The sequence below is a fragment of the Ctenopharyngodon idella genome, chromosome 13, assembly GCF_019924925.1.
Source record: "Ctenopharyngodon idella isolate HZGC_01 chromosome 13, HZGC01, whole genome shotgun sequence".
In the NCBI taxonomy this organism is placed as follows: Eukaryota; Metazoa; Chordata; class Actinopteri; order Cypriniformes; family Xenocyprididae; genus Ctenopharyngodon; species Ctenopharyngodon idella.
Window position 1 is genome coordinate 23,895,572 of NC_067232.1, and position 24,662 is coordinate 23,920,233.

General features: G+C 38.8%; 2 protein-coding genes across 11 annotated transcripts in view; one reads left to right on the forward strand and one right to left on the reverse strand.

Annotated features, from left to right (window-relative positions):
- The window catches only part of slc4a11 (solute carrier family 4 member 11), an 81,304-nt gene extending 72,319 nt beyond the window's left edge, over nt 1-8,985 (reverse strand). For 2 of the 10 annotated variants that reach the window (XM_051917405.1, XM_051917408.1), the window contains exons 1-2: nt 8,746-8,982; nt 3,845-3,874 (exon numbers count right to left, since the gene is read on the reverse strand). In XM_051917405.1, coding sequence (XP_051773365.1) covers nt 3,845-3,874; nt 8,746-8,806 — 91 coding nt within the window. In that variant the 5' untranslated portion in view covers nt 8,807-8,982. Of the gene's footprint in view, nt 1-2,058; nt 2,296-3,844; nt 3,875-8,745 lie in introns of those variants that run through there. The other 8 variants (XM_051917411.1, XM_051917407.1, XR_007933262.1 and 5 more) reach the window with 7 other exon arrangements.
- Nucleotides 8,986-12,270: 3,285 nt separating this feature from the next.
- On the forward strand, nt 12,271-20,960 carry ky (kyphoscoliosis peptidase). Its single transcript, XM_051918231.1, has 7 exons — nt 12,271-12,379; nt 12,534-13,132; nt 13,210-13,324; nt 14,437-14,554; nt 14,630-14,821; nt 16,458-16,648; nt 19,092-20,960. The coding sequence occupies exons 1-7, from the start codon at nt 12,358-12,360 to the stop codon at nt 20,414-20,416; spliced, it is 2,562 nt and encodes an 853-aa protein (XP_051774191.1). The 5' UTR covers nt 12,271-12,357; the 3' UTR covers nt 20,417-20,960.
- The last annotated feature ends 3,702 nt before the right edge of the window (nt 20,961-24,662 follow it).

Below are 24,662 nucleotides of genomic sequence, written 5' to 3' on the forward strand. Positions count from 1 at the left end.
TCGGAATTCATCCACACTGGCATCCTCCGACATCTTGAAGCAATCTAAGGTTTACTCCAGGGGTGGGCGGGGGGCGCGTCTGTTTGCCTGAGCGTGGGTGTTTGTGTGTGCGTGGATGCGAGAGGGGGTTCCTGACATTCGCTAACCAGAAAGTGAGGACGGAGCATTTGAAACTTTTCCCGTGAGCTATATTTAATCCATTACGGAGAAGCAGAGGCATGTCTATCTACGATCAGAATTTTAGCGGAAGAGATGCCCAATTAATTAGGCTCTCGCAAACAACACAGCGCTTGGCAAAGTCCGACTTAGGACTCCAAAAATATCCACATTACGACTGTGTGTGTAAATCAGAAAAGGGTCAGGAGGACCAATCTCTCCATCATGTGAACGTCTGCGACGGCTGCTCCCTTTGCGCTCACAGACAGCGTTCTTTGTATGAGAGAGGATGCCCATATGGCTGTTTTACAGTGTACCATAAACAGAGGAGATAAACAGAGGAATGTGTGATTCTAATTTCCCTTGCAGACTGTAATGTACAGTGGGTGGAAGAGAAATGGAGAATAGAAAAGTCAGAGATTGCCTAACCGCATTATGGGACACGGAGGATAACTGTACACGCACATACACAGATAAATTAGGAGACACACAGCCACGCAAAGTCGATCGGCCCTCCAGAAAATTACATCAATTCATATCCCACCACCTGCAAGCGCAAATGGGACGTTCAATACGCAAGCATGGGGGGAAATCATAAATAAAGGAATCTGGGGACAAAATGTCCACCTTTCATGTGTGGGTAATGAGAGGTGGGTGAGCAATCACGATGCTCGTTAGAGAGAAAGACAGTCGTAAAAAGACAGAGGACATCGTTTATTACATTAGCCTAGTTATTAATTTTATTTTCTCATCTGTCCGTTCAAGCAACTTCATTCCTGTTGCTGTGAATGTTCACCTACGTGAAATTGTGAAACGCATATATGAGAAAGTTCTCAGAGCGTCAATGGCCCGTGACCTGCTCCAATGACATTGAGATTCAGTAGATATTATGGTATTGACAGAGTGCCACAACGATTATCCACAAGCCAAGACGGGCACAAAGTAAGTGTCAATTACAACAGCCTGATCAAATGCGCACTTGATGCTTTTTGTCACACACACAGAGAAACACACGTAATCACGCAAGGAGAGAAAATTGAGACATCAACTGATTTGAAGTTCAACCCTCAGGCGAAGCATGCAAATCACAGTCTCATTATGTATGTATGTGTGTGTGTGTGTGTGTGTTGGGGGGAAGACGAGCACAAGATTTAGTGTCTTCCCACTTCTATTACCTACTGTGTTTACACTGAGGCTTTGAGCGAAGGGAAAGGACAGAACGAGAGCGATGTAGGTGCACTTGTGCAGTACGACAGCGCATGTGTGTTGCATGCGATATTAGACTGACTTCTCACAACGAGATGAATTGAACAGCAACATTGCGTACAAATAAGACCTACTCTCCCAGAAGACTACACGTATCCGCTTATTCTCACGCACACGCACTCTCGAGTACCGCCTGATCAGGGATATAGGTACTTGATTTTGATCTGTGTTTTGCATCAGTCTCTTTTCTCATGTCTCCCTCATTTGTATTTACGTGCGTGCGCGTTTGAAATGTGCGTGCGGGTATCTGAAAGTGTGTGATGTCATTTTTCTTTTTTCCTGTTTACTCGACTAAGATTAACAGCGTAAAAGCATTTACGACGCATTCCAGAAAACCAGCCCCGAAAAAGCCCGTCTGCATTCCAGCATAACGCACCCCAAAAAACAGCAGCAGCAGCAGCAGCGGCGGCGGCGGCAGTGTGTGAGAAAAACAATTCACAGACCTGCAGGATTCAACAGAGAGAAAACTTACAACAACACACAAACACACATGCATCCTCTCCACTGCACATGTTTAGCACACACAGTCTCAAATTTCAGGGAACCCTCGGATACCCAGTCGTGACGGCGCAGGAACATGTGCATATGTCTGCGTGTGTGTGTGTGTGTATGTGTGATAGTGCATGTGGTTCTTACCGGATGGCACGAAATGAAGAACTTTGTTTGCTTCCATCATTCCCTTCTCAACCCATAATCATCCTGTAGTCCTGACACTAATGAGGGCAAGATCACCTCTGCTCCGGTCTCCTCTCTCTTCTCTCCTCTCTTCACTTCTACCTCTCTCCCTCTCTCTCTCTCTCTCTCTCTCTCTCTCTCTCTGTATCTATCTTTCTTTCTCTCTCTCTCATTCCTCAGACATATTTAGTGAGTCAGCCTTGCCCTGCCTCCGCTGAGCTGTGACTCTGGGTCCTAAAGCCTACGTTTCCTGCATTTCACTTTGCGTACTTGATGCTTGCGGTCATAAATCGTCACGACAAACTCTGTCTGGCATTTAGCATTACTTGTTTTGTGTGAGAGAGAAATGAGTCTTGTGTCATAGAGTAGTTAATAAAATGTGTATTATGATAAACGATGCATGATACATGTTGCCTGCTTGTAAGTTTACAAACTGATGTCACTGTGATGTCCTTTGTTTCTTTCACAATAAGGAATAATGTCATTCTAGCATCCAGCAAAATCATTGCACGCTAGAAACGCACACACTGTCGTTAGGTGTGGTGCTTTTGGATTGCTTGATGCTGTTATTTTTGGTGTGGTGCTTCTGGATTATTTGATGCTGTTATTTTTGGTGAAGACATGTTGAAACAATAATGTTTCAGAGAGATTTACTGCAAAGATGGCTGCAGAAATTTGGTACATTAGCTAACACACATTGTACGCGCCTTGTTCTCACTTAGCTGTGTAAAACTCAACGCTGTCTTTGCAGTTTAAAGGTGGCTCTACATTTAAATAGATGCAAGACAGAAAAGATCAATTCTAACAGATGTTTAAAAAACTCAGTACGCAAATAGCACATTTTGCAGTCGATTAGATTTTGAATGGCAAACGTTCTAGCAATTTAAGTCAATGGAAGACTTTTTTTTAAAGTCCCCCTGTGGTGAAAATCAACTTTTTAATGTTGTTTAAATGTCTATGTGGTGTTTTTAACAGGCTTTAAGACAAACCATGTGCAAATTCATAAGTCAACACCATTGCTGAGTATTTTCTGTTTAAAACTGCAGTGATTTAAAGACAGTTTCAAAAAACGCGGTTTGAAATCGCTGGTGTTTCTTACTTCACAAACTACCTTGTAACCAATCACGTCAACGTGCCGGCGGGCTTTTGCATATCATTAATTATGACCGCTCTGAAGCAAGGGAGTTGTGTAACATTAGCAACACATTATTAGCTGTTTGATAATGTAGTCAATCAAAAGACTAATCATATTAATTACCGTTTTGTGTCCGATGTTGTAAAAAGCGATAGCATTGTGAAGCGTTTACCTCAGTAAGTTGACCGAGTGGATCTCTGAGCTTGTGTGAGATAGTGGAGGCGGGGCTAATTAGCATATTCATAGATCCACGTATACTAAATGAAGCAAGGGTGTAGAGTTACATTCAAGCTATTTTAAGGCATGAAGAATTTAAATTAAAAAAAAACATTTAAATATGTCATTTTGGTCATCAAAGATGAATTAAAATTTAATTTTAAATTATAAAGCTTATGAGCCAAACATAAATACAATATATTTTGCACTCTTAAAAGGATAGTTCACCCAAAAATGAAAAAAAAAAAATATATATATATATCCTTTATTCACTCTCATGTCATTCCAAAACTGTATGACTGCTTCTTCTGTGAAACATTAAAGATGATATTATGAGAAATGTGTTTTTCATGTCCATGCAATGGAGGTCGATGGTAACCAAAACTGTTTACTTACCAACATTCTTCAAAGTATCTTCTTTTGTCTCTATAGAAGAAAGAAAGTCATACAGGTTTGAACAGACATGAGGGTGAGTAAATGATGACAGAATTTTCATTTTTGGGTGAACTATCCCTTTAAGTTTGAACAGTGGCTGAATGAATTGCAGAAACTTGTGGAGAAGATGTAGATGAAAAAAGGAAGATGATTATAAAGAAAAAAGAAAGAGCAACAAAAGAAGACAATAAACAAAACAATGTCGATAAACCAAAAGGCAAACAAAAGAAGTAGAAGATGAAGAAGACGACAAAGGAGAAGCAGTAAAATAAGATGTTGAAGCAGGAAAAGAAGCAGCAAGAAAAGACGAGGAAGAGGAAGTAAATTAAAAAGTTGGCGACGAAAAAGAAGCATCAGAAGACAATGATGAAGAAGAAGGCAAAGAAGAATAGAATGTCTGAGGAATTTCTAGCAAGTACTGTAATGACTCATCATTCCAAGGCTGTTTGTTTTATTTCTCTGTCGAGTAGGGTGGGGGTGGGGGGGTGGGGGGGTGTAGTATGGGGGGATCTGTTTTTTATTTCAGCCCTCACAATAAGTCTTATAAAAAGTGTAGAACCCCTCTCTCCTCCCTCCATTTTGTTGCCATCAAAGGCTCTTTACACAAAACACACCTGCTGGCAGCGTGTAAAACAGTTTGTAGAGGCATGTGTGTATGTATACGTGTGTGTGTAAGGCTGGAATGTTCACACAGCTCTTGTGTAAACCCTAGACTGTATTGTGATGCACTGCTCTATTAAACTATTTTGTTATGGCCAGACAGAGTACCTCCCACAGTATGACATCCAAAGCACTTGATTCGACCACCTACGCCAACAAACATTCAACATAATGATGCTACTGAAATATTATACCTCACAATCATCACATACATATAGTCTGATTCATTTAAAAGAGACGCGGTGTATGTGGGGTGTGAAGGGTTAAGTCCTGATGTGGGCACAGGATGCAGAGGGTACACAGAGTGAGGTCAATCTCTGACCTTGCTATTGTCCTTGAGTTCAGCAGAATAGTCCGGAGGTGCCAGACAAACACACATACAGCACAGCGAAATATTTGGGCTTGATTAGGGACGCAATGTGCATTGGCCAACAGAAAGACATCCCTACAGCAAAGCAAAGAGGGTTCTGGGTGACGCACTGCCCCCTAGTGCCCTGCGCGGCTGTCAGAGGTCTAAACATCTACCTTACATGACTCTTTGGAGCCGCACAAACACACACACATTGGGTTTTCATGTTTTATGGGAACTTTCCATAGACATATTGATTTTTATACTGTACAAATATAATATATAATCTATCCCCTAAACCTACCCCTAAACGCTCCTACAGAAAACTTTATGCATTTTTACATTTACAAAAAAATATCACTTAGAATGATTTATACGCTGTTTTCCTCATGGGGACCAAAAAATGTCCCCACAAGGACAAGGATTTCGGATATAGCCATCTTTGTGGGGAAATTTTTTGCCCCATAACGTAGGGTATACCTGAACCACACACAGACATACAGTCACACACACACACACACACCGTCACTTGGCCCTAGACCTCACTTCCTATCTGTGTTTAACTGTGATAGTCAGATCATAAGCTTCACAGGAAATGTTTTGTTGTCTTTCTGGACAAACAATGGGTATTAGAGATTTATGGGTAGAGATTGCTGACTGTAACACTTTAAGTCATGAGGTACCACACCAAAACGTCACTAAACATCTTTTTGCATAATTCCTAATCTATCCATTCACATCTATAAACACAAGTAAATGTCTTCTAGATAAGTAAAGCTGATCATTTACTCCCAAAACAGATTGACTGCATTCAAATTATTAGCAATATGAGTCATCCGAAATATATAGTACTCCAAAATTATACAATGTTTGACTTACATGTGGATAAAGAAGGGGGTTTTCCAGCACTGGTCAATGTTCAGGGCTTAAAAAAAAATTCTTACATTCATTGATCTTGAACATATATTTTGACTACATTCCTTGTAAACTTATGTGTTTTGGTTTTCTGTGATGTATTTTAGATTTTTGTTACAAATTATGTTAATAAACCACCAAGATATTTATCTTGTTATCAAGCTGGCTAACATAGATGAGGTTATGCCTTGTAATATGGAAACATTATTCATCAAATGTCCATTTTGTAAAAAAAAAAAAAAAAAGTAATATTTTTGTAAAGAAAAAAACGTAAGAGTAAAGAAAACTTAACATTTAATGAAAATATAAATATTATTTCTAACAAATAGAAAATTACCAAAAAATAAAAACCTTTACTGATGTTTTAATGCTTTTATTGAAGTAGTGACTGATCTTTTCTTCTGTATTGTGACATACATCCGAGTGAAATGGATTATTGAAAAAGAAAAAAAAATCTTAGAGCGGGACACAGTTCTATCCCTCAGAATTCTGAGATATAAACTCGCAATTTCGTGATATAAAGTCACAATTCTGACTTTCTCGCAATTATGAGATATAAACTCACAATTGTGTGAAACTTTTTTTTTCACAATTCTGATTTTTTTTCGCAATTGCGAATTTATATCTCAGAATTGTGACTTTATATCACGAAATTGCGAGTTTATATCTCAGAATTGTGACTTTATAACTTGCAATGGTGAGAAAAAAAGTCAGAATTGTGAGGAAAAAAGTCAGAATTGTGAGATATAAACTTGCCATTGCGAGATAAAAAGTCACAATTCTGAGATAAAAAGTCGCAATTACTGTTTTTATTTTTTTATTTAGTGGCGGAAATGGGTCGTTTACCTGAAGATCGAAGATTTTGATTGAGCTCAATTTTTTTTTAAATGAAATATATGCCTGGATGAATCATTCACAATAAGATCAATAAGACCCGTTTAGAAAGGGTGAATTTCCATTTCATGTCGACTTCAAAACGAAATATGAATCAAGTTCGCATTTCATTCACATTGATCCTGTTTTTGAAAATGTAATCTTTTTGGTCTATTCGGTTTGTGATTGGGTGTCAGCCCACTTTCCATTCACACTTCTTTCTGGAACTGAGCCCATTTAAATATTATCATGCCCTGCAAAGGCAAAATGTCACGAAGTTTAATTTGTCCAAATTCTCTCTTTAGTTTTCTCTGGTACAAGAATTATGGTCAAGCCCTGTAAACGCCAGCTCTTTTTGAGTTTGCTTTACACAGACACTCACAGACACACACACTCACACACACACAGATTTGTATTGTATCTCCAGGAAGAGCCAACAGTCAAACTAAGTGAACAACAAAGGGTGGAGCTTCCTTCCCCTGGACCCTCACCTAATGTAAGTAATGTATCAGTGAGAGTGTGTCTGTGTGAGCGCATGTGCACGTGCTTGTGAGAGAGAATGCGTGTGCATTCACCATAAGATTTGAGATGAGAAAAACAATACATTTATATCTAATTAGCTTAACATGCTAAAGCCAATCTGATAGATGTTACAATGGAGCAATATTTAATGTAGTCTGTCACAATTTGATTTCACAACCTAAGACGAAAAACAACGAAGAGAGCAGCAAAAATTCTTGTTAAAAAGTTACCTCACACTTGTAGTACTTTATGAGCTCCAAGGCTGAGAGAATATGTGGGAGAACACATGTTATGTCTAAACTTGTACTAAGGGAACTTTCCGATTCTTGTCAGGTAAGCAAGAATTCGAAATTGCACCACTGTTGCAAGTGGTGGATGCTGATATTTACATGTGTGCAATGATGCCTTAAAAAGAGGCTTTGATCAGATAGCCAGATAGCTTTTGACTTCATGAATCTAACAACTGAAAGACAGCAGAATAAAAAGATGAGTCTTTATCCAGCAGTCCTTCCTTCCCTCATTACCCTAAGCCCAGACAGCTTATGTGAAGCTCTATTGTATAGCAAGCTATTGGGACACTCACCTTTGTGTGTGTGTGTGTGTGTGTGTGTGTGTGTGTGTGTGTGTGTGTCAGTCTTGATAAGGAACAGAAAATACAGCTTAATCATGAAGAAAACCCAGTGAAGGTAATTATACTGATACAAAATCATTGTTCATTGCACATTTTTAATTTAAATGTGTTAATACATCATGACTAAACTGTGAAAATAATAAGATCAGATTTCAGTTTTTCAAAAATTTCTTTTTAGTAAAATCCTAACGCAGTGTCTGTCCAAATGTCTACATGGTAGATTTGCATAATATATAAAATCAGATTTACATAACATATAAAATTATAATTTAGATATAATTATAAATTATCCATATTTGGGCAGCAGTTATCACTTCTGCACTCTAACTTTGTCCTTGTGTCAGTCTGGGATAACATGGACTAGACAACAGGACTGTAGCAGTGATAATAAAGTTTGATTTCTGGAAAATGCCATATCCCTTAAAAATCACCATGGTGGGTACCACAATACCATATTGTATAATGTAAATGGTATGAATTGTATAAAATATAAATGGCAACTTGCTACCAGGCACCACTGTCATAAAAAATAAATTTAAACAGTGACAAAAAGGCCCTTCTGTTTGATGTTGCCTACATCCGATATTCATTTTTTATGGCTTTACAGTTGTATAAGTAACTGTAGGATAACTATGGTTGCCATGGTAAAGTTTACGTTTTTCTGACAAATGTAATCTAGTTCAAGAGTATAACTGAAAAACAAATATTTGTTATGTTTGTAGTAAAGTAGGCTATATTCACATACGCAGAGAGCGAGACATCCAATAGCCTACGGCTTTCACAATAACAAACTTGTATTTTTAACACGAAAACTCTTACAACTATTATCACAACCATATTTCCCTCAATAGTTGTTTTTTATAAGGTTTATAACGACAATCACCTTATCCTTTTCGATACAAATATTCTTACCTTCAGCAAAGCGGTTAACAGTCACTCCCCTCATGTCTTTACCGTCTTTATCCGTCTTCATGATGTCTTTCAGTTTGGTATGCCTTTAATGACTGAAATCACACCCAGGGGAATGTTTTCTGAGAGTTAGTTTACCTTTATATCCAAACTAGCTAGTCAAGTTGTTCTCTTTTCTCCTGAATGTGAAACACTGGCAGGCATATTAGCGGTGCGCGCGAGTGTTCCGCAGGTGTGCATGACAGCGCGAGCGCAAGAAGTGCAGCACGCGAACAAAAGCTCGTGAATCTGGACCAATCACGCTTCAGCAAGACAGAGCGACTGGACGACACGGATGGTCCATCAGTATCATTACTAAGTAAACGTAAGAGGGGAAACAGTTTTTTGTCCTGTTTAAAGAACATCTTAAACGTTATATTAAATTAATAACGGACTGATAACTGACATAAAACTAGTATGAGGGAAAGCTTCCCCACTAGAGAGCGCGCAGAGAACGCGCCACACGTGCACTCTTGGCAATTTGAAAAGCGTTGCATTAGTTTTATAGAAGATATTTTTCTTTATTTCTATTTAAGTTGTGAGTGGCTGTGATTTTGGATTCTTTATTCAGAAATCTGACATTTACTGTGTGGATTTGCTTTGACTTTAGGGGAGAACACTGTGTTACAGTCTGTTCTTAATACTGATGCTTGAAAGCACTGGACATCTGTCTCCCTTATCTGATTCACCCAGTTCAGTTCGTGGAGCCTCTACTAATGAGCTGATGAGTTGAATCAGGTGTAGAAGATAAGGGAGACATCCACCATCACCATTCAGTGCTGTGCAGTGCAGGTCGAGGATTGAGATCCACTAGCCTTTTATGTTCTGTCTACATAAAAATCTTAAAAATGCAGGTTCTTTTTTGGCATCTTTGGTTCTGTTAAGAACCTTTAACATCAATGGAACATTTGCAGTGCACAAATGATTCTTAATTGTTAGATTTTTAGAATGTTCTTCACACGAAGAAAAAAAAAAAAGACTCTTTTAAGAACTGTTCACTGAAGGTTCTTTGGGGAACCAAAAATGGTTCTTCTATGCAAAAAAAAAAAAAAAAAAAAAATTGGAACCTTTAAGAGTGTAAGATATACAATTCCGTAAATATTGGGACATTTTTTAAATTTGAATAAAATGAAAACTAAAAGACTTTCAAATCACATGAGCCAATATTTTATTCACAATAGAACATAGATAACATAAATGTTTAAACTGAGAAATTTTACAATTTTATGCACAAAATGAGCTCATTTCAAATTTGATGCCTGCTACTGGTCTCAAAATAGTTGGGACGGGGGCATGTTTTCCATGGTGTAGCATCTCCTCTTTTATTCAAAACAGTTTGAGGATGTCTGGGCATTGAGGTTATGAGTTTCTGGAGTTTTGGTGTTGGAATTTGGTCCCATTCTTGGCTGATATAGGTTTCCAGCTGCTGAAGAGTTTGTGGTCATCTTTGACGTATTTTTCGTTTAATAATGCGCCAAATGTTCTCTATAGGTAAAAGATCTGGACAGCAGGCAGGCCAATTCAGCACCCGGACTCTTCTATGACGAAGCCATGCTGTTGTAATAGCTGCAGTATGGGGTTTTGCATTGTCCTGCTGAAATACACAAGGCCTTCACTGAAATAGACGTCGTCTGGAGGGGAGCATATGTTGCTCTAAAACCTTTATATACCTTTCAGCATTCATAGTGCCTTCCAAAACATGCAAGCTTCCCATACCGTATGCACGCATGCACCCCCATACCATCAGAGATGCTGGCTTTTGAACTGAACGCTGATAACACGCTGGAAGGTCTCCCTCCTCTTTAGCCCGGAGGACACGGCGTCCGTGATTTCCAACAAGAATGTCAAATTTGGACTCATCTGACCATAGAACACTTTTCCACTTTGAAACAGTCCATTTTAAATGAGCCTTGGCCCACAGGACATGACGGCGCTTCTGGACCATGTTCACATATGGCTTCCTTTTTGTATGATAGAGCTTTAGTTGGCATCTGCAGAAGGCACAGCGGTTTCTGGAAGTATTCCTGGGCCCATTTAGTAATGTCATTGACACAATCATACGACCACGGGCATCCAATAAAGGTCTTCGGCCTTGTCCCTTACGCACAGAAATTTCTCCAGTTTCTCTGAATCTTTTGATGATGTTATGCACTGTAGATGATGAGATTTGCAAAGCCTTTGCAATTTGACGTCGAGGAACATTGTTTTTAAAGTATTCCACAATCTTTTTACGCACTCTTTCACAGCTCTGCCCATCTTTACTTCTGAGAGACTCTCTTAGACTCTCTAAGACATCCCTTTTATAGTTAATCATGTTACAGACCTGATATCAATTAACTTAATTAGTTGCTAGATGTTCTCCCAGCTGAATCTTTTAAAAAATGTCTTGCTTTTTCAGCCATTTGTTGCCCCCGTGCCAACTTTTTTAAGACCTGTAGCAGGCATCAAATTTGAAATGAGCTCATTTAGTGGATAAAAGTGTAAAATTTCTCCCTTTAAACATTTGTTATGTTATCTATGTTCTATTGTGAAAAAAATATTGGCTCATGTGATTTGAGAGTCTTTTAGTTTTCATTTTATTCAAATTTAAAAAACATCCCAACATTTCCGGAATTCGGGTTGTAGATAGGAGACAGAACGCATTCTGTTCAAGGCTACTTTTTGGGCTTTTGTATTATCACATCTTGAGCAGGAGAAAGGCCATGTCTCTATCACTTCATGTCCTCATGTTATCTACAAGGCTGCATGTATATAGAAAAGTCCTTCATTTTAACATGATGCAAACCAGAAACAGGAAAACTTATGCAAAGAGAAGTTTTATTCCACAACCTGGAGGGGAGAACTTCATGAATAAACACACAACTGCAGTCATTGCTATTCTGGCATGCTGCCGATGGGTAATTGGTCAGGGGTAATTCAGCCTGCTAGAGGGGGGTATGTAAGAGGACCCTTGAGGGCCCCCGACAGACTGTCTGACATGGAGCCCGAGCCAATGAGGATGTTTTTGGAGGAAGGGACTCTATGTATGGAAATAAAAACTGCTTTGTTTTCCCGCACATAGCGACAGTATCCACTAAGGTCAGCTTCAATTTCCATATCCGTGATTTTATTTACATAAGGAAAGTCATTTAGAGTATACGAGGTTAACGAGTCCAAGTCTGGCACTGAAGGAGATGAATTATTGTGATGAATTATTGTTATTAATGTGTGTGTGTGTTTCTCCAACTTTATTTCTTCATCCTGAGTAGACTAAACATTCCCACAAAGACTTTAATACCCTTAACAAGGTCAAGATAGACATTGTTTACGCATGTTTGTTAGCTAATAAATTTAACAGTTACCCACCACAACCTTCTTCACCCTCCGTGCCAACATCAAATGCCCTTCTTTTTACCCCCTCTCTTGTATCTTTGAGCTCATTGGTTGTCATGATAAGTCCAAGTGTATTTTTAGCATGCTATCCTTTCATAGGGGTGGACACAGGGAGAAAATAGATATAGACAGACCCCTGCAATAGAAAACAAAACTTGGATAAATCTGCTACTACCAACACTTCTTCTGAAAGTGACAGAAGGTATGAGTTTCACAACTGCAAAAGGTAAGATTTTCCATTTAATTGCATTTCAAATGTATTTTGGAATGTTTTAAAACTATGAAGACTATGCATTAGATGTTAGTTTTTGGATTTTAAGTGATGCAACAAGCAGGATGACGTATATTGTGGTTCATTCCTCTCATTTGCATGGATGAAGCTCAAGCTGATCAGCAACCAATCACAACAAAAAACAGCAACCGAGGCCACCAACCAGAAGAAACTGCCACAGACTCAAACAATGACACACAGAAACAAAACTTCGATTTGAAAGTTGAAGATGGTGTGGTGAAATACAAACTTCAAAATGTATCTGGAAGCCAAGAGACCGGCATGAGGGATAAGAACAGCACCAAAGTCTGTTTGACTATTAAGAGCCACCGAGGAAGTTCACAGTCAGTGGAGCAAAATGACCCAAAGCCCTTAACAATTGTACCGATACAAGAAAATGCTGTTTCACATAAGGTACTGTTGGAGAACTATGAAGGGAAGTTATGTGAGGAACAACGGCCGAGCACAAAGCGCCAACTGTCCGCCGAGAGCGCGGCGAAGTCAGTGAGCGTAAGAAAGAGGAGCACTGTGAAAAAGAGCCAAGAGGAGATTGTGAAACCCCTCTCAGTTGCCAGCCCTGGCACGCAATCTGGGAGACCTTATCTACCTGCAGTCTCCTCCTCTCAGAGGAAACCCAGAAAATTGCTGTTCCCCAGCACTGATATTTTCAACAAAGTAGACACATTCTCAATCAAGAAAGGAAAAGAGGTAACAGACAACACACACGTCTTTGTCCTTTTTGTTCTTATAAACAATAGATTTAGGCATGAATATGTGTTTTTCAGCTGAGGGAGCTGGAAGTATTTGATGCTCAGAAGATTGCGTGTGCAGTCACTGAGGGATGCAGAAATGATCTGGAAAAACTCAGGGCCATATGGATCTGGCTATGCCATAATATTGGTAACTGCACATGCAAAAATGTAAAAAATGATTTTTCAAAGTTTTAAAGGGTCAGTTCACCCAAAAATGAAAATTATCCTATAATTTACTCACCCTCAAGCTATCCTAGGTGTATATGACTATCTTCTTTCAGTCAAACACAATCAGAGTTATATTAAAAAATATCCTGCCTCTTCCAAGCTTTATAATGGGAGTGAATAGTAACTGAGATTTTGAAGCCCAAAAAAGCACATCCATCCATGTGTAATCCATACGGGGTTAATGAAGTGAAGAGATGTGTTTTTGTAAGAAAATTATCCATATTTATAACTTTATAAACTAGAATCACTGGCTTCCGTACACGAGTTGATTCTGGTGGAAGAGTGAACTTTGACCTGACGCGTGACGTATTGATGAACGCTGAAGCGCAGGGGATAGAGCAAAACATCAGTCACGAATTAGAAGTCTAAAACAAGAATTTTTGAAGAGAAATGTCGGAGGAGCTTGAGTTTGTTGCCCAGCCCTATTTGTTTGAACCGTGAGAGTTGTCTACTCTCACCTAAGCTTATGCTACACCTACATCCTACGTCATGCGCCGGAACTCGACTCTCTCATGAACGCACGGACGGACGTTACCAGAAGCTAGTGATTATAGTCTATAAAATTATAAATATGGATATTTTTCTTAAAAAAATGCATTGCTTCACTTCAGAAGGCCTTTATTAACCCCCTGGAGCCGTATGGATTAATTTTATGATGGATGGATGTGCTTTTTTGGGCTTCAAAATATTGGTTACTATTCACTCCCATTATAAAGCTTGGAAGAGCCTGGAATTAAAAAGCTTGGAATTTTTTAATATAACTGAGATTGTGTTTGACTGAAAGAAGATAGTCACCTAGGATGACTTGAGGGTGAATAAATTATGGGATCATTTTTATTTTTGGGTGAACTAACCCTTTAAATAAAACAGTATTGGAGTTCATTTTAGAAGAACACAGTTTTTCTATTTAAAAATTTCTGAGTAATAAATGGTTTCTACTACTCTATTTCTTGATAGTACGTACATGCACTTTTAACTCTTTTTGTGAGTGTACTTCCTCAGGCAAATTGTCTCATGCGTTTGTGTACGTAGAGTATGATTTAGAGGGATACCTTGGTCTTTCTCAGAAGATTTGCTCATCTGATGAGGTCATCAGGCAGGGAAAGGGTGTATGTAGTGGATACTCCGGTCTCTGTGTGGAAATGTGCAGGTAAATGTCCACAGGTACATACATACACACATCATGCCAGTAGAACGCAGCTCTGAACTTTCTCTCTTTCTCTAGGGAGGTGGGTATTGAGTGTGTGGAGGTGAGTGGGTACAGCAAAGGCGTTGGATACCAGGCAAGGCACAGTTTAGCTGAGAAGCGTTCCGATCATGAGTGGAATGCTGTCTTCGTGGGGGGTCAGTGGTGGCTGCTTGATGCTTGCTGGGGCGCTGGCACTGTGGATATGAAAAGCAAAACATTTGTGAAGAGGTCAGGCTCCTCAGAGTGTCAGTTATACATATCATACAGTACACTCATACTGACAAATCATAAGTAGTTTTACACCATTGTTTGAGTATATTCTACAGCATGTAAGAGCTGGAAGAAAAAATTAAATAAAATAAAATTTGGGGAAGGAACACATAAAATTCAATTCAATACAATAATGATTGAGAGATGTACTCCTCAAAACGCCTGATGTCTCACATTTGATACTCACACTTGTATTATTGTGTATGGATAATCAAGTAATTCTAAATTGCTTCAATCCACTAAGTGCTCCTCTTGAAATATTACTAACAATAAAAAGCTTTCACAGCAAAAAGACGTGTATCACGACCGGAAGACAGATGCTATTAGAATTGTACTAAAAGCCTTTTTACTTGCTAAAAAAGTATAAACTATCAAACTGATGACAGAAGGCATTTAGTAGATTGTATTCAACAGGTTTTTTTTTTTTACAGCAAATGTTTGATCATGTTGATGATTTAGAGGCCTTATAAATTTACATATGAAATATGATACAGTAGGCTTTATAAGGTTAAAGGCACAGTATGTAAATTTTCGCCACTAGAGGTCGCTTATTCAAAACAAAGGCATAGCTTGATGACGCCTTGATTTTACGGAATCATGGGAGGTGTTGTCTTCACGTCTACAGCCGGTGGAAAATACGATGGGACTCAGGCAGAAATCATGTTCATGGTTGAGATTATTAACATTACTGTAGTATGAAGCAGAGCAGGGACGAGTGCTTTGCAAGCAGAAACCAGGCCGCTGGAGCGATTGCTAATGAGAGACGAGCACGACACGCCTCAAGAGCAGTGGAACTTTTATTATGCCGCAGTCGCTGCTTCCGCTTCTTCCGGTCAAGAGTATGTGGGGTAAAGCAGCGCTGTTTTATCATATTAAGATACATTTGTGTGTTGAAAGTTATAGTGCTACTCTGTGCGTTTGCTCGGTGGCTACTATGAGACACCTGTTGCACACTGCTGTAAGATTGTGCCTAGATCGATATTAGGCATGGTACTTGTGGTAAATCAAGAAAAAGAGACTGAAACAATAAGACTAACTGTGTTAGGCTACATAACAATGATTCGTTTTCTGTCGATGAATGTATCCAAACAGCTGCTCACCTGTCTAATAAAACACATAATATATTAAAGCGTCTTTGGTGTTTCCACGGTTTCTGCAAAATAAAACCGGAACCCGAGGGTAACGCGGGTATGATGTCATTGATAGGCGACGCATGGACACGGTCCGTGTCCTGGTTAAAATTGCTTATTTTTCTAGATTTAAGGACATTTGGGATAATATGAGTACACAAGTCAACAAAATACATAACATCGTTTTAGTGTTTTTTGGATATTTTAATCCAAAAATCTTACATATTGTGCCTTTAATTGATTCTGATATTATTATAGTGTATATAGCGTAATTTCAACATGATTTTAAAAAAATTAGTTTTATATTGTACTATCACTTTGTATTTGATTATATCAGCAATGCTTTATGGGATTATTGGTCAGTCCCCTCTTAAATGACACTGAGTAGACTACACGGTTATATATTTGACTTTTTTCTGATTTACAAAAACCATTATAATAGTATTGACGTCTTTCACTTTCAGGTATGATGACTTTTATTTCCTGACTGAACCCAGTGAGTTCATAAACTCACATTTCCCTGATGACCAGACCTGGCAACTACTCACCACACCTATCTCTATGGAAGAGTTTGAAATGAGACCCTTGAAGACCTCAGCATTTTATCAGTTTGGATTGACTCTCACACAACCTACACAATATAAAATAATCACAGGTGTGCATACACACACAAAAACATACACTATCAACGCAACTACACACATGCATAACAGAATATTCCACAAACTCAAAAGGGAAGATTAGTAAAGCAAACACGTCTGTTAGACTGTATTGAGATAATAGGCAGCTGCTGGCATCTGCTCGTGTTGAGAAGCTCTGAGAAAACAGATTAGACTGTTTGCTGCAGAGATTAGACTGTCTCATGAGAAAAAAAGTTATTGTAACTAAAACTTCCTGAATACTATCTATTGCATGCACTGCAGCAAACAGGCAAGAATATTAAAAAAAGCAAACATGAGTGGTACCAAGAATGGCTGCATACAAACTGAAGCTAATGTAGTGCCACTCCTGGAAAACGCAGGATCTCGTGATGCATTTTTAAAAGTCTTTTAAAGGGTTAGTTTACCCAAAAATGAAAATTCTGTCATTAATTACTCACCCTCATGTCGTTCCACACCTGTAAGACCTTCGTTCATCTTCGGAACACAAATTAAGATATTTTTGATAAAATCCGATGTCTCAGTGAGGCCTGCATTGACAGCAAGACAATTAACACTTTCAATGCCCAGAAAGCTACTAAAGACATATTTAAAACAGTTCATGTGACTACAGTGGTTCAACTTTAATGTTATGAAGCGACGAGAATACTTTTTGTGTGCCAAAAAAGACAAAATAACGACTTTATTCAACAATATCTAGTGATGGGCGATTTCAAAACACTACTTCATGAAGCTTCAAAGCTTTACAAATCTTTTGTTTCGAATCAGTGGTTCGGAGCGTGTATCAAACTGCCAACGTCACGCCCCCTAGTGGTGAACCATTGAAATTTCGAAAACTTATGACGTAACGAAGCTTCGTTTACTGAAATCACGTGACTAGCAATTTGATACACGCTCCGAACCACTGATTCGAAACAAAAGATTCGTAAAGCTTCGAAGCTTCATTCAAAATTGTTATTTTTATGGAATATTGCAGTACTTATAAGTGATTTATCCTTGCACATTATTTTATTAAAATTCATGTGTCCTCATAATCTTTAATCAAAATAGCTTCCCTCCCTCTTGCAATGACATCTTATTTCTTCTCTGATGATGGGACAACCTGTCTCTCACATGAGATCACAGCAATAGCAAACCATAAAGATCCAAACAATTCCTGATGGATAAAATCAAGTCCCGCCCTACATCTTTTCTTTATTTGAGAAGCCGTTTCACTCGGATATCCGTCACAATAGGGAAGAAAAGACTATTGCAACTTCCATTTCATGCCAACTTTAATATTAAAACAAATTGATAAATTGAAATTGATTTCAGCAAGCACAAATATTCAAAAGCAACAGTCCTTCCAGTGCACTCAGTATCCTTATTCATTCACTCATCTTCATTCACTCCTATAAATGGCCTATGTTAATAATGTAGGGGATAGTCAGAGGCGATTTCGGATACAGCCTTTGAAGGCCTAAAACACAGTGCCTCTTAACAGCAGCTTACCAAATCTTACACTAATTCATCTATGGCTTCTAATACTGTATTGTTTTCAAAAACAGTGTACAGTATAAAAGCATCCATATTTCTTGTTTACATCTGCTAGAAGCCAAAAACGTAGGACTGTTATCACGGCAGGAACTGGGACTGATTTTAGTTACAGGAATGCCTTTTGGGGGAACTAAATTAGCTCCTACTTCCAAGTAGGGTCTAACCCAATACAATATAACCTACGAGTGACGAAACTGTACGCTGATTGGCTGAACGCATGCCCTACGAAACATCGGCACACGCCATTTTTTAAAAAGCCACAAACTTTACATATACTTACTCCACAAACATGGAAAACAGCGATAGATGGACTAACGCCAAAGTCTAGGCACTTCTCAACCTTTACGCTACGGAGTTGTTGATGTTGTTCAATGCCGTGCTTGGCTGAATCCCAAATGGCACACTTCTATGCACTTTCGGTCTTGTGGACTTAAAATGGCTGCCACGTGCGATGTGCACTTCAGCTGAGCCCGCAAGTTTGCGAGCTACGCAGAGGACTTTACCCGGCAGTCAATGCGGCATTACGTCACGAAAGTGCGGACTCAGAGGAAGACCACGAGTGTTCAGGGTGCCATTTGGGATTCAGCCCTTAAATGACGTCGCTGTCAGCCGGCTTACGTCACTTCAAAGTTCCTACTTGTGGTGCAAATGCAACCGGGAAAATGGCCCTAGGGGAACGTTTAGTTCACAGGGGACCACCCTGGTGGCTAGTTCCTATAACTAACTGGTGCGAAACCCCCTTATGTCAACCATCATAAATTCAGGAGTGGTTCTCTGTGCATGCATTTAAGAATTTTACTTCCTTATTTACATGTGGTTGTCACTGCCAAAATTTTCCAGTGCAAACGTAGGCACAATATTACTGTAACATTTTTTAAATGTGTCAAAATTTGTTTTCCACAGATGACGGGGAAGCAGTTGTGTCTGTGAGATCCTCAAGACCATTGACCTTTTCGTATGAGATGAGGCAGCAGGATCCCCAGACAGGAGCTCTAAAGCAGGAGGAGGTTGACAGCTCCTGTGGTCTCCTGTCAGTTACTCAACAAGGGATGAAGCTGCGATTACTGCCCCCAGAGCCTGGGGCCTATGAGGTGAAACTGTTTGCCCGGCGAGAGGGTGAATCTGGTGTTCTGCGGTGGGTTTGCTCTCTCGAGCTGGAGTGCCCTAGTATCCAGAAGAGGCAGGCCCTACCTGATAATCCCTACCTAAACTGGGGCCTGGCAGCAGGGGCATCGGCACTAGGTGTCAAGGATTGCAGCCTCGCTGGAGAAGAGGCTGTGGAGGTGGGTGAGGGTGGCGAGTGCAAGGTGATCCTACACACATCACGACCTCTGATGATGGTCTGTGAACTCGCGCACCACGAGCTCGACGCCACTACGGCCAAGCGCTGCCTTGCGTCGCAAATCACAGCAGAGCAGCTGGTGTGCAACGTCATGTGCTTGTACAAAGGATTTTACCGGCTGTCCGTATTTGTGCAGGATTACGATAGTGGAAGTGGGACTTTTCAAAACGCCGGGAACTACCTGCTGCACTGTCAAAGTCGACGGTTGAATCCAAACGTTTTGTATCCAGCAGACCTTGGCCTGTGGTGTGGTCCTGGGATGCGTACCCAAGAAGCCGGACTGTCTCATTTCAGCCACACGGGGGCAATAGTGAATGCATCACAGGGTCGGTGCAACATCACCTTCCATTGCGCCTCGCCAGAACTGCAAATACACGCAGTCCTCTGCGCTGAGCTCCACGAGGAGGCCCATTTTCCTCTGTCCCGATATGTACTCCTGACATTTACAGAAACTAAGGTAACTGTGAGTGTGTGCGCACCCAGAGCAGGAGTTTATCGTCTTGCTCTTTATGGACGCAAACCCCCTCAGCAGGACTACATGTCGCTGTGTGACTTCATAATCAGGAGTGTGTGTGAAAAGCCCGGAGATCCATTCCCCTGTGTATATTCAGCGTGGGGAAGAGGGTGTGTGTTGCTGGAGCCCCGCACAGGTGTGCTGGCTCCACAAAGTTCAGTGAGTTTTCGCGTGCGGGTACCAGGTGCTCAAAGAGTGTGTGTCGTGGGGGAGAAACGAACGGATCTGAAGATGAATAAGAGCAGAGTTTGGGAAGGTGAGGCTGCCACTGGAAATGCCACACAACTCAAGCTCGCTGCTGTCACTAAAGAAAGCAACGACATGCATGTTCTCATGACCTTTGATGTCCTTAACCTGGAGAATGAACTGTGAACAGAACAGACTTTTGTCTAGAGGACAAAAGGGCTATGGTCACACTGCAGTTCAATGTGTTCCAACTGATTTCTTTTGTTCCTTATCACATTTTTGGATGATAGTGTGGCCCTCGATGTTCTGGTTAATCATATAATAATGAATCATATATTGTTGTTTGAGAACACTGCATAAAAAAAAAAAAAAACTTTTCATAGAAATATGAAAACATAAGATAAATTAACAAGAAGCTAAACTATGCAAGATACATATCAGACAAGAGTAGAGTACATATCTTTAAATTTATTTATTTTATTATTTTTTTTTTTTTTTCATTAAAATTAATTAGAATCATGTCTGAAAGAAGAAAACAACTTGTCTGTTTTATCAAATAATGTCTGGAAATCTTTAATCTGGAAATAATGTCAACAAATATATATATATATATATATATATATATATATACACACACACACACACACACTACTGTTCAAAAGTTTGGTGTCAGTAAAACTTTACTATATACACTACCAGTCAAAAGTTTGGAAACATTACTATTTTTAATGTTTTTAAACGAAGTCTCTTATGCTCATTAAGGCTGCATTTATTTCATAATACAGAAAAAACAATAATATTGTGAAATATTATTACAATTTAAAATTATGGTTTTCTATTTTAATATAATTTAAAATATAATTTATTTTTGTGATGCAAAGCTGAAATTTCAGCATCATTACTCCAGTCTTCAGTGTCACATGATCCTTCAGAAATCATTCTAATATGCTGATTTGATACTCAGTTATTATCAATGTTGGAAACAGTTGTGTTGCTTAATATTTTTTTGGAACCTGTGATACTTTTTTCAGGATTCATTGATGAATAAAAGGTTAAAAAGGTCAAAATATAAATCTTTTCTAACAATATAAATCTTTACTATCACTTTTTATCAATTTAACACATCCGTGCTGAATAAAAGTATTAATTTCTTTCAAAAAAAAAAAAAAGAAAGAAAAAAAATTACTGACCCGAAACTTTTGAACGGTAGTGTATATTGTTACAAAAGATTTCTGTTTTAAATAAATGCTGATATTTTTTAAATTTTTATTCATCAAAGAATCCTGAAAAAGTATCACAGGTTATAAAATAATATTAAGCAGCACAACTGTTTCCAACATTGATAATAAATCAGCATATTACAATGATTTCTGAAGGATCATGTGACACTGAAGACTGGAATAATGATGCTGAAAATTCAGCTTTGCATCACAGAAATAAATTATATTTTAAAGTATATTAAAATAGAAAACCATAATTTTAAATTGTAATAATATTTCACAATATTATTGTTTTTTCTGTATTTATTATGAAATAAATGCAGCCTTAATGAACATAAGAGACTTTGTTCAAAAACATAAAAAATAGTAATGTTTCCAAACTTTTGACTGGTAGTGTGTAAATAATACTTTTGCATTAATTGATCAAAACTGACAGTAAATACCTTTATTTTGTTACAAAAAAAGTCTATTTCAAATAAATGCTGTTCTTTTAATCTTTCTATTCAAAGAATCTTGGAAAAATTTATCACAATTTACACAAACATATTAAGCAGCACAACCATTTTCAACATTGATAATAATACAAAATGTTTCTTAAGCAACAAATCAGCATATTTGAAAGATTTCTGAAAGATCATGTGACACCGCAGACTGGATTTATAGCTGCTTTGCCATCACAGGAACAAACTAAATTTCAAAATATATTAAACTAAAAAAGTTATTTTAAATAGTAATAATATTTCACAATATTACTGTTTATGCTGTATTTTTAATCAAATAAATGCAGCCTTGCATATCAGACTTATTTCAAAAACATTAACAAATCTTACTGACCCCAAATTTTTAAAATGATGTATATCATATTTGAGTAGAATTTGATTTGCGCACTTTGGCTTGCAGTGTGACCACAGCCTAAAATAAGGGGAAAGAATATGTTTGAAAAATCTCAATGTCAAAGTGTGATAATGTTCACTCATATTTTTGAATAAGCTGTTTCTTAATGACATTTATGTCACTGTATGTGTGTGTGTGTGTGTGTGTGTGTGTGTGTGAATGCTATATTTGCATGGTGACACAGACAGCCTATATCCTCACCTGCTCTTAGGCGCTGCAAGTGTCAGGGACATAAAGTGACTGGCAGATTAAAGGGCACTCTGGCCTCAATGTGTGCAACAGAAGGGACAATTATTGTCTATCCTATACATCAATCCCTGACAGTGATCAAAAGAACAGAGATGACCAAACAACTGCCATGTTCAGTGTAGCTTGAACATGGTGATGCATTATGCTAGCAACAGCAAGTCATGGGTTCAATTCCCAAGGAATGCATGCATTAAAAAAAAATGTATAGCTTGAAGTCAGTATCTTCCAAATGCATAAATGTAAATGTTCTATCTTAATCAAATTGTAATTCATATATATTTAAATAACAATTAAAGATTTAAACTTGCTTTAAAAATAAAAAAATGCTTTGAAATGCTAGAAAAGGAAAAATATATTTTACTCTAAACAGATGGTTTGATGTACATTCTGCTAACATTCCAAATGCAGACTATCTGGATCAAGCACCCAGTGTCAAAATCTCTCTTAAAGGATTAGTTCACTTCAGAATTAAAACTTCCTGACAATTAACTCACCCCCATCCAAGATGTTTATGTCTTTCTTTCTTCAGTCGAAAAGAAATTAAGGTTTTTGAGGAAAACATTCCAGGATTTTTCTCCATATAGTGGACTTCAATGGCTATCAATGGGTTGAAGGTCCAAATAGTTTCAGTGCAGCTTCAAAGGGCTCTACATGATCCCAGAAGAGGAATAAGGGTCTTATCTAGCAAAACGATCGGTCATTTTCTAAAAAAAATTAAAATGATACACTTTTTAACCACAAATGCTCATCTTGCACTGCTCTGTGATGCACCACGCATTGCGTAATTATGTTGGAAAGGTCACACATGACATAGGTGAAAGTACCGATCCAGTGTCTACAAAGCGAACGTGCAAAGACTAAGTCAAATGGCCTTTACAAAAAAAGGTAAAACAATGATTGGATGATTTTGAAGTTGGAGGAGAAAATCTGATTTTTTTTGCCCTACCGCCGTACTTCCACCTACGTCACGCGTGACCTTTCCAACGTGATTATGTAATGCGTGGTGCATCGCATTTCTTTTCGACTAAACAAAGAAAGACAAACATCTTGGATGACATGGGGGTGAGTAAATTATCAGGAAGTTTTAGTTCTGAAGTGAACTAATTCTTTAGCTCCACTATTGCAGGGCAGTCATGCCCTAATGGTTAGAAAATCAGACTGGTAACCCGAAGGTTGCTGGCTCGAGTCTCAATACCGGCAGGAAATGACTGAGGTGCCCTTGAGCACGGCACCTAACCCCCAATTGCTCCCCGGGCGCCATAGCAAAAAATTGCTGTGTCCAGTTTGCAGTGTGTTTACTACTCCTAATGTTTGTGCACTAACTGGATGGGTTAAATGCTGATGATAAGTTCTGAGTATGGGTTACCATACTTGGCCTTCACGTGTTACTTTTTTTTTCACTTTCACTATGAGGAGCCATGGGAGGCCTTAGTAGGGTTTACATGATGCAGTCATAACCAGTGCATCAGAATTTAAACCTTGAACTCGTCCCACTGGCCAGTGAGAAACAATGGCTGCTATGTGTGCAAAGGGTGGGTACCGTCTCCAGGGAGAGATGAAGGGAGCCTGATGTAAGTTGAAAGAAATGTGGGTATTGTATCTGCAAGAGGGTGAGCACATTGTTTTGAACCCACCTTAGAGCAGAGCGCAGGCTGTATATATGGGACATGTGTGTAGATCCCTGGGGCGCGTTAGTCACAGTGGGTTGAATACGAGAATTTTGGAAGGTGGACAGGCCAGGGACCCAAAGTGAAGGCCAGGAAAAGGATGTGTGTGGTAGGCTTCAATTTGACACACAAAACAGTGCTCGATTACACATTACAGATACACATACAAAGTTATAAATAGCTTCTGTTGTTGCAGGCCCCAGAGCTTAGTGTTTAAGCTGGGTTTGGCATCCTTAAAGATGTTATCACCATGTGACAAATCCACTGCTGAGTTGATAACCTTAGACACACAAACACACTTCTCTTCCAGGCCGCTTTTGTCTGAAGACGTTTGTTGTCAGCATGTTTCACTGAATAGACCACTATGAATGACAGATAATACAAATAAACCATCAATGGAAG

Excerpts from the sequence above, each read along its gene's own strand:
- ky (XM_051918231.1), top strand. The coding sequence starts at position 12,358 with ATGAGTTTCACAACTGCAAAAG. Across the intron at positions 13,133-13,209 it reads CAATCAAGAAAGGAAAAGAG|CTGAGGGAGCTGGAAGTATT; the intron begins GTAACAGACAAC and ends TGTGTTTTTCAG. Across the intron at positions 16,649-19,091 it reads ACAATATAAAATAATCACAG|ATGACGGGGAAGCAGTTGTG; the intron begins GTGTGCATACAC and ends TGTTTTCCACAG.